The sequence below is a fragment of the Diaphorina citri genome, unplaced genomic scaffold, assembly GCF_000475195.1.
Source record: "Diaphorina citri unplaced genomic scaffold, Diaci psyllid genome assembly version 1.1 scaffold1135, whole genome shotgun sequence".
Lineage (NCBI taxonomy): Eukaryota > Metazoa > Arthropoda > Insecta > Hemiptera > Psyllidae > Diaphorina > Diaphorina citri.
In genome coordinates, this window is record NW_007378564.1 from 90,859 (window position 1) to 101,633 (window position 10,775).

General features: G+C 38.6%; 1 protein-coding gene across 1 annotated transcript; it reads left to right on the forward strand.

The window, feature by feature from the left end:
- Nucleotides 1-116: 116 nt before the first annotated feature.
- On the forward strand, nucleotides 117-8,205 carry LOC103514408 (the record flags this gene model as incomplete). The annotated part of the gene is made up of 7 exons (XM_026827387.1): nucleotides 117-253; nucleotides 944-1,051; nucleotides 1,516-1,636; nucleotides 4,438-4,606; nucleotides 6,593-6,732; nucleotides 7,391-7,400; nucleotides 7,925-8,205. Coding segments are annotated over exons 1-7 (957 nt in total), but the record flags the coding sequence as incomplete, so codon positions are not given.
- Nucleotides 8,206-10,775: the final 2,570 nt, after the last annotated feature.

A 10,775-nucleotide genomic window follows, 5' to 3' on the forward strand; every position in this document is an offset into this window, starting at 1 on the left:
CTGTTTACAAACATTTTTCTTTTCTACTGTGTTTCTAATAGTTTTCTCTTGTGATTTCCAGAGATTTCTATTACTGCATACTTTTCTATTGTGTTTCTAATGGTTTTCTCTGCTGATTTGCAGACATGGCGTCCCCCAGCATGAAGAATAGCTTCTCCTTGTCTTCACTGCCCCCTTCTACTCCCAATGTAGAAACGCCAGAGCAAGTGAGGATTCGCGAGAGGCCCTACAACAGCCTGACAAAGAAGCCCAGGTAATGGAGCCAGAAGGACGTTGGTTCGAACCTTGGAACTGGTATAGTATTTGCATTCAGGTTCTGGTTTGAAACTTCATCAAGAAGAGTAGGTACATATCCGCCCCGTAATCTAAGCTAAGACAAAAATAATAATAATAATAATAAAAAAAAACTTATTGACCCAGGGATTGATCTCGGGACTTTCGACGAACAAAGCCAGTTACCTATATTAAGCTCAGTGGGTGTTGCACGTGACTAGCACGTGGTCACTAAGGGGTCCCGGGTTCAATTCTTAGCAGAGTCGAAGTTTTTTCAGCTCTGTACTTTGGATTTCGGGTGAACTTAACCTGATTACCATTAAATGTGTGTCCACACATAGTCGACCGGCTGTCGATCGATGTCGACTGACCCATCCACATTGCCTCGATAAAAAAGATTTACCTCGTCAATCGACAGGTCGTCACATTTTTATGACCATTGTTGTCATTACAAATACAGTCGAACCTGGATACAAGAGAACTGTATAGAAGAGAAAATTTTCTGGGCCCTTCATGCTGAACCTCGATATAAAAGAAACTGAATATAGTGGAAACCTGGATATAAGAGAAAAAAAGGGTGGTCCCCTGGATTCTCTTATATCCAGGTTCGACTGTATTTTCTTCCAGGAAAATTTAAAATTACAAAATATTTTCTTCTCTGAAATTCCAGGAAAAACGAAGAAAAGGAAAACTGGAGAAAATCATGGGACAGTCAAAGTGGAAAAATCGGAGACGACTTCACGGCGAACTACAACTTTAAGCTCAGTGCGTGTTGCACGTGACTTGCACATGGTCACTAAGGGGTCCCGGGTTCAATTCTTAGCAGAGTCGAAGTTTTTTCAGCCCTGTACTTTGGATTTCGGGGTGAACTTAACCTGATTACCATGAAGGTGTGTCCACACATAGTCGATCGTTGTCGTCTGACCCGTCCACAAAGATTTACCTCGTCGATCGACGACCTGTCGATTATGTTTGAACACATTTTTATGACCATTGTTGTCATTACAAATACAGTCGAACCTGGATACAAGAGAACTGGATATAAGAGAATCCTGGATACAAGAGAAAATTTTCTGGGCCCTTCATGCTGGGCCCTCGATATAAAAGAAACTGAATATAGTGGAAACCTGGATATAAGAGAAAAAAAGGGTGGTCCCCTGGATTCTCTTACATCCAGGTTCGACTGTATTTTCTTCCAGGAAAATTTAAAATTACAAAATATTTTCTTCTCTGAAATTCTAGGAAAAACGAAGAAAAGGAAAACTGGAGAAAATCATGGGACAGTCAAAGTGGAAAAATCGGAGACGACTTCACGGCGAACTACAACTATTTGATGAACACGCACCTGATTGACAGCTGCCAGGTGAGATTTTAATTCGGGCATTCAGGGGCCCACGGGCATTTAGGGGCTCTTAGGGGCTCATATAGGAGCCCCAAATACCTACAATTTGGAGCTGGATGCTCCAAACACTCACCTGATTGACAGCTGCTAGGTGAAATGCAATGAGGGCATTTAGGGCCTCCGCAGGGACACATTCAGGGGCCTTAAATGTCTACAATTTGGAGCATCCACCCTCCGTCAAATTGTTGACCCAGGCCCCCCCAGGCGAAAAAGTATACACGCCAATGTGGGAAGCAAGTCAGTTTCTCGGTAGAACCTCTTCATTGAATAGGTTTCCATTTATGTATAAATGGGATAAAAGAAAATTAATAAAAGGATTCTAAAGATGGGCAGAAAAGACATAGCTCGATGGGCAATCTTGAGCCCCGTGCCTCTGGGACCCCAATCAGTTTTCGCGAAACACTTTTAAGAAATTTTGATAGAACATTCATATAAGTAACGCTTCTGATTGGAGACCAATATTAGGGCTAAAAAAGGAAATTTCTTCTTTGAAGAAGTCCTCATCCTCGAGTCATCAAGGTTTGAGTATTGATATGGGAGAGTCCGATTACAAATATTTGTGTCAACAGAGTACAATATTCGTATGAATGGCCTACTCAGACTACAATACTTACAGTAAACTGTAATGCATACCCAAGAGATTAGATCACCAAACTTGTTTACACAATAGGAGCTCAGAATGACCAAAACGATGACAGATATTTGGTTTCGCTTACATTATTCTTCGGAAAATATTTATTCTAAGAAATTGTTTTGCAAATTACCGCATTGATGATATTTGTGATATAAGATATTATGCCATAAATGGTAATCGCAATAGGTCATCTACTTGTAGACATTGTGTATGAAAATCCATTTGAATAACATCATTCATTAGCACTCGGTAGCAACCCAGGGGCTCATTTAGGGAAATTCAGAAACTTTTCAGAAGGAAGCGTTGTAGGGATTTTGGGAGCATCTATTTTTCACTACACTTCCTTTAGTATTTGGTCTTTGTACACAAACTCCATCCACTAAAAAGCCAAAAAATCCAAGATTCAATAAAGTATAGTTCACGTAAGGTGGTCATTGGTCAAGCGCCTTGTAACTGTTGAACGGATAACTCTTGAAGCCCAAGAAAGACCCAATATCCTATATCACCGAGAAATAGCATTTACAAAATGTGCTTGGATAACCGAAGATATGTAGAAATAAGGATTTTTCTCTGGTTAATATTTCTCTTGTAAGGCAAGGCAAGACTCTGTAAGAGTTTGTCATGTCTTGAATGAATACGGGATCCTCGATTTGCATATATTGAATGGATGTGTAATTATAGTGTCAATAAGGAATGCCTATAATAAATCGTATATCACCCCAGGGAGCGGGGGGCCCCATTAAGGGGCTAATAATTGTTGCCAAAGTGATAGCCAAGCGTGTAACTTATTGCCAAAGTAACCGATTTGCATATATTGAATGGATGTGTAATTATAGTGTCAATAAGGAATGCCTATAATAAATCGTATAGGTATCACCCCAGGGAGCGGGGGGCCCCATTAAGGGGCTAATAATTGTTGCCAAAGTGATAGCCAAGCGTGTAACTTATTGCCAAAGTAATACTAGTAATAGCTACATGTTGAGCATTAAACCAAGGGAGGTCTCCACCGAAGTACCTACTGGCAATACAACGTTTCTTGTCACTAGATAAACGCATTTAAAACCTAAAGAGCCAATTTATTAATAGATATACCTAAGCATATTGAAAGAACGTCTCATTGGAAATAATTCATCATCATTTTGACGAATTTCCTCTTACAAGCAATTTGGCCCTAAATTTTCATACTATGTCATTTGACCCTAAATTTTCATACTGCCTACCTAATTCATCTGGCCCTAAGTTTTCATAACATGTCACTTGAAGCAACAGACCATGTGCAGTAGTAGTGCATTAGTACTTAGTTCCAGGTAAAACTGAATCACCTGAACATATGGCACAGATATAACTTGTAGCTAAGTACCGAGTTACGATGTTATTACTTAATATGGTATTGTGTTTGCAATTCAATGTCATTTCGGATGTACTGTGTTAGTGTGTTTTTATTATGTTTTTGTATGTGGTAAATGTCATTGTTTTATATTGGTCAAATTGGTCTCGGAAATGCTATTGGGATAAAAGTGACATTAGGAAATTTGAGGACAACTGTTTCAAAGTTATTCTTTTTGGAGTGTCTATCTGTTCCGGATGTTGGCAATCATCTTTGGTCTTCTTCAATAGCTATCCGAACCTAGCATGTTTGGCCTTTTTCATTAGTTTGTTTCTGAACTCGAATAGCGTTACACGCGGGTTCTATTCCCGTCGCGATCGAAAAAAAAAAAACATATTAATGCTGCAATAAGCATCCTGTTGGGAACAATTCTGCTGAGGTCCTGCTGGGAAATTTCTATATCTAGGGGTAACTCCTTCCTGGTTCTCTCCTATTTTTGCAAGCAGGATGCGTTGGAACAGCCTCCTGAGGACTTTTTTTTTGTAATGCCTTTGTTGTTATCAGCCTAACGAGGATAATTGGATAGCGAAAATCAGAGGTGACAGCACAAGCAAAAACAATTAATTATTATCATTATTTAGTTGTTTAGTCACAACATATATTTTATAACCCAAGTTCAATTTAACAAAACTTGACTCGTGTTGAGTTTTTGATTACAATCAGACATAGCATTTCTTTGTTTACTTTACTTATTTGTCTTCATCAAACATTAACTTATTTTTTTCTCTTCTTCCCCTACAGAGTATCACTGATGGTAAATCTCACAGCAATCAATCTGGCAAGCTGGTTCAGATATCGCCCGAGTCGTATCCGCTAGCCGACAATAGTTTTACATACAATGTACTGGATCCTAACAAGAGGATCAAGCCATTTCATAACAATCGCTTGGATTTACATGATTTATATTTGAGTAAGTAGCTTGTCTGGCTGGGGGACTATAAACAGGGAGTAGACTAGTCCAAATTTCCTTACCCTATATCAATAGTGAAGGGCATCCACTCGTAAAATTTGTAGCCAAAACCAAATGTCAGCCCAAAGCAATCACTCTAGTTAGGGCTGATTGAGGACTGACGAAAAACGCCGACCCCGTCTAAACACGGGAAAAGGCGAAGAAAAAGAAGATTTTTGAGCAAGTAGCCCAGTGGTAACGCGCTATGCTTGCCATGCAAAAGCTCCCGGGTTTGAACACCAACGAAGATTTGTACCCGTTTTTCGATTACAAATACAGGGGTTTATACGCCACCTGGAAAACATGGAAAAGTCATGGAATCTGAAAATCACCCAAAAAGTCATGGAAAATCGTGAAGTTTTGAAGAAAACTTGGAAAAGTCAAAGAATTTGCCACCTTTTCAAATTGAAATATATTAAAATTAAATATTGGGTTTTTCGAAAAACGGCCTGCGCGCATTTTCATTTATTTTGCCCTTTTAGTAGTGTTCAGCTCCAATTAGGAGAAAAAATGTGCAGAAATCTAAGCATTAGGTCAAAAATTAACTCGTGACAAGCTTTAGGTATTATACTCGTACTTTTTGAAAAATTTCTTACCTTAGCCCCTAATTTCCTGAAAAAGTCTTGGAATTTCATTCCGGGAGAAGCGTATAAACCCTGAAATATTTAAATTTAGTGTATAAAATATATAAGAACATTTCAAATCAAAATCAGCGGGTAACTTTCTGGTGTTCTCGTGTTAACCCAGCACCTAAATTGAGCTTTTTTTGCCCCTTAACGTCCGGGTCCACAAAGTTCGTCTAAGTTTTAATCTCTTTTAAGCAATCTGATTGGCTCAAATTTTTGAAAATCAACCAATCAGATTGCTCGATTTGGGCCCCGGCTAAATAGCGGGAGAACCGTACGTTTTTCGAGAACGGTAGAACCGTACCTTCCGTATAGATGACCCAGGGGCATGTTTGATCTACGTAATTTATTGAATATGTGTGATGAGTTTGAGCGACTTTGGCCAAAATTTAAAGTCCTGAAGAAAGCAAACTCTTTTTGAGCTTTCTCGACATTTTATCCTTAAATAGCGGTCGTACAGTATATTTCTCGAGGTCCGGCCCGCGGACACATTTGATCATCATTAATTATGGAAGCTGTCTGCAAAATTTGTATTTGGGCCACCTGTGGCTAAAGGTAAAGTCGTGAGAAGCGCTAGTTCCTTCTGAGCTTTTTCCCTGTCTAGCCCTAAATAGCGGAATTTTGGTCCGGAATAACAGCTGAACCGTACCTTCTGGAAACAGGACCTAAGAATATTTTTAATCTACAGAATTTATCGAATCTCTGTGCCAAGTTCGAGCGACTTTGATTGAAATCTAAATTCCTGAGCATTGCGAACTCTTTTTGAGCTTTTTCAAAGATTTGGCGTTAAATAGCGGCCGAACCGTACATTTCTCCAGGTCCGGCCCGCGGACACTTTTGATCATCATTAATTATGGAAGCTGTCTGCAAAATTTGATCCACCTGTGGCTAAAGGTAAAGTTGTGAGAAGCGCTTGTTCCTTTTGAGGTTTTTTCCATGTATAGCCCTAAATAACGAAACTTTAGTCCGGAATAACGGCCAAACCGTGCCTTCTAGAAATAGGGCCCCAGGATATTTTAATCCACATGACTTATCGAATCTCTGCGCAAAGTTCGACCGACTTTGGCTGAAATCTAAAGGTCTGAGAATTGCGAACTTTTTTTGTGCTTTTTCGACATTTTGGCCCTTAAAATCGGCCGAACCATACCTTCTGAAAACTCGGCTCATAGGCATTTTTGATTTCGAAAATTTGAAATGGGCCAAAAGTGCTACACTGCTTCCAAAAAGGATCCTTTCGGGAAATGGTGACATTTTTCTTTTAATTGTAAGAAATTCCTGTAATTCCTATTCTAACCTCTTATTTCTTTTGTTTCCTTTTCAGATATCGAGCATAAAATCAAAGGACTGATATACTGTATGGACTGCATAGAAACTAAACTACCTCCTGTAAACTTGAGAAAGCGATGGAAGAGGCATGAACTCACCAAAGAGGATTTGGGACGAAGGAAGTTGAAGCATGAGGTAAGATTAGATTCCTTTTTACGAACCAACCTCAGTGGTGCTGTTGTTAACGCGTTGGACTTTGGATCTGGAGGTTGGTGGTTCGAGTCCAAGTCGAGTCATAAAATTTAGCGTAGTGTAATAATCGGATAACGATATTTGTGACAAGCATTTAAATATGCTTAACACAACTTAAATATGCTTAACACAATAACACACAGCATTTAAATATTCCTAAAAAAATTCCTAACATCCTAATCATAGATAGGTGAACTTCTGATCATAGATAGGTAATCCTGTCGGGTCTGCCTGATAGCTGATGAGCACACACACTATCAGGCAGACCTAATCAGGTGTACCTGTTGTCAGGTCTACCTGATAGTGAGTGGCTGACCTTGCACTGCGGGGGGGGGGGGGGGGGGTAAATTGATGAACGAGGTATAGAATAGAATAGAATTAACCTTAACGTTTACACTGCCAGCGTGATTCTTTTACCTTCTATTCTATTTGTTTACACTGCCAGCGTAGGACTGAAAAGTCCCATTACTCTCGCAGTCTTAACAAGGTCTATTCTATTCTGTTCTATCCGGTTGTATTCTATTCTATTCTATTCTGTTCTATTCTATTCTAACACTTCCGTACTAGGTAAACCTCTCCTATCAATCCGGAATTGTTTCAGCGGGAACTTGGCCTCTTTTTTTCTCATCGATGTTTTTTTTTCTCTCTGGGAATTATTGTCCGTATACAAATTCTTGTTCACATGTATTCATCTTGCTTGTTACCTAATTCTTGTACGTTCGCCAACCCTATTAAATGACCTCCTAGAGTCGTAGTGTGTTTATTTAGAGTACACTTCATTCATTGTTTGAATGAACCGTGCCTTCTAGAAATAGGGCCCCAGGATATTTTAATCCATATGACTTATCGAATCTCTGCGCAAAGTTCGACCGACTTTGGCTGAAATCTAAAGGTCTGAGAATTGCGAACTTGTTTTTGTGCTTTTTCGACATTTTGGCCCTTAAAATCGGCCGAACCATACCTTCTGAAAACTCGGCTCATAGGCATTTTTGATTTCGAAAATTTGAAATGGGCCAAAAGTGCTAAACTGCTTCCAAAAAGGATCCTTTCGGGAAATGGTGACATTTTTCTTTTAATTGTAAGAAATTCCTGTAATTCCTATTCTAACCTCCTGTTTCTTTTGTTTCCTTTTCAGATATTGAGCATAAAATCAAAGGACTGATCTACTGTATGGACTGCATAGAAACTAAACTACCTCCTGTAAACTTGAGAAAGCGATGGAAGAGGCATGAACTCACCAAAGAGGATTTGGTTATTTCTTTTGTTTCCTTTTCAGATATCGAGCATAAAATCAAAGGACTGATATACTGTATGGACTGCATAGAAACTAAACTACCTCCTGTAAACTTGAGAAAGCGATGGAAGAGGCATGAACTCACCAAAGAGGATTTGGGACGAAGGAAGTTGAAACATGAGGTAAGATTAGATTCCTTTTTACGAACCAACCTCAGTGGTGCAGTTGTTGACGCGTTGGACTTTGGATCTGCAGGTTGGTGGTTCGAGTCCAAGTCAAGTCATAAAATTTATCTAGGTGTAATAATCGGATAACGATATTTGTGACAAGCATTTAAATATGCTTAACACAACTTAAATATGCTTAACACAATAACACACAGCATGGTTTTCCTTGAACCTTTCTATCTATACGTTAAGCTGATTTGAAGGTTTTTTAGAATTAAACCCAGTAATGATTTAAGTAGATTTAAATAATGAGAGCTACTACATGTTTCTTGTCATTACAGTGGAACTCAATATAATGAACTGTGTTATTTGATGTACCTACATAATGAGGAAATGGTTATCATCCTGCCTTTGAGCTTTATTTTAACCGAACTTTAAGCTAATTGAACTTCTTCTTCACGAAACTTCTTTATGTTTAGAATAAACATAGAAATGTAAAAATACAAATGGACCGAACTTTAAGCTAATTGAACTTCTTCTTCACGAAACTTCTTTATGTTTAGAATAAACATAGAAATGTAAAAATACAAATGGTTTATGTAAAAAGAAGCTCTTATTCAAAGTTTCTCATGGGTTTCGTTAAATCGAAGTTATAGGTACTGCATGACTTTGTAAAGGCCAACCTTACCAAAGTTACCAATCCTAGGTTCACGAAGTGTGAGGTTACATTCCTAAAGGAGTCCATTTCCGAAGTCTTACCATTTTACCTTTTATATTTGCATCTTTTTTTTTTTGCTTTGGCAAAATGGCCTTTAGGCCTTAGGCCCAGCCTTACAGCTAGACCTGTTTAGTTAGCTCTGGTTCCAGAGAAGTGAACTTTCATTAGTTGTTTTCTGTTTCTGAACAAGGAGTTCATTTCCGAAGTCTTACCATTTTACCTTTTATATTTGCATCTGTTCTTTTTTTTTTGCTTTGGTAAAATGGCCTTTAAGCCTTAGGCCCAGCCTTACAGCTAGACCTGTTTAGTTAGCTCTGGTTCCAGAGAAGTGAACTTTCATTAGTTGTTTTCTGTTTCTGAACATTTTTTTTTTTTCTCTTGAGCTTAATTCTCATAGCTCCATGTTTTATGCAAACCTTTATGCAGGTACTGTTTTCCTTTCAATTAACACTAACTTATTTGAACAGAAAATGAGGGGAAAAAACACACAACAAAAAATCCCTCTTTGACTTCATCGTCCCTTTTCACAAGGCGGAATTCAAACAATGAATGAAGTGTACTCTAAATAAACACACTACGACTCTAGGAGGTCATTTAATAGGGTTGGCGAACGTACAAGAATTAAGTAACAAGCAAGATGAATACATGCGAACAAGAATTTGTATACGGACAATAATTCCCAGAGAGAAAAAAACATCGATGAGAAAAAAGAGGCCAAGTTCCCGCTGAAACAATTCCGGATTGATAGGAGAGGTTTACCTAGTACGGAAGTTGTTTATCTCTTGTAAAAATAAATTACTTACAGTTTCCAAAGTTACTAGTCAAGTGAAGACGTTGTTCTTTTACCTATACCAATAGTACGGAAGTGTTAGAATAGAATAGAACAGAATAGAATAGAATAGAATAGAATAGAATATAAAAGACCTTGTTAAGACTGCGAGAGTAATGGGACTTTTCAGTCCTACGCTGGCAGTGTAAACAAATAGAATAGAAGGTAATAGAATCACGCTGGCAATGTAAACAAGGTTAATTCTATTCTATTCTATACCTCGTTCATCAATTTACCCCCGCAGTGTAAGGTCAGCCACTCACTATGAGGTAGACCTGACATGTCCACCTGATTTATTCTGCCTGATAGTGTGTACACCTGATCAGCTCCGCCTGTCAGGTCTACCTGATAGAGAGTGGCTGGCCTAAGAAAAAAAGGATAAGAATACCTACCTATATCTTAACAAAATAAGGCAAATATTCCATTAAATTTGACCATACTTGGTAGTACAGAAGTTCACCTATCTATGGTTAGGATGTTAGGAATTTTTTTAGGAATATTTAAATGCTGTGTGTTATTGTGTTAAGCATATTTAAGTTGTGTTAAGCATATTTAAATGCTTGTCACAAATATCGTTATCCGATTATTACACTACGCTAAATTTTATGACTCGACTTGGACTCGAACCACCAACCTCCAGATCCAAAGTCCAACGCGTTAACAACAGCACCACTGAGGTTGGTTCGTAAAAAGGAATCTAATCTTACCTCATGCTTCAACTTCCTTCGTCCCAAATCCTCTTTGGTGAGTTCATGCCTCTTCCATCGCTTTCTCAAGTTTACAGGAGGTAGTTTAGTTTCTATGCAGTCCATACAGTAAGAGCGTCTTGACCATTGTCATTCCCTTATATCCTTTTCATTATATCCCCAGACCATATATCATTATATCAAGCGTCCAAAGTAACGTTCGATGCCAGGCCAACATGAGACTATTAACCCGGCCGTTAGTCTCCATTACACCAATGTAGGGTTGGGACATCGACATCGATGTTTTGAAAACATCGATACATCGGAACAAAAACATCGATGTCAACATCGA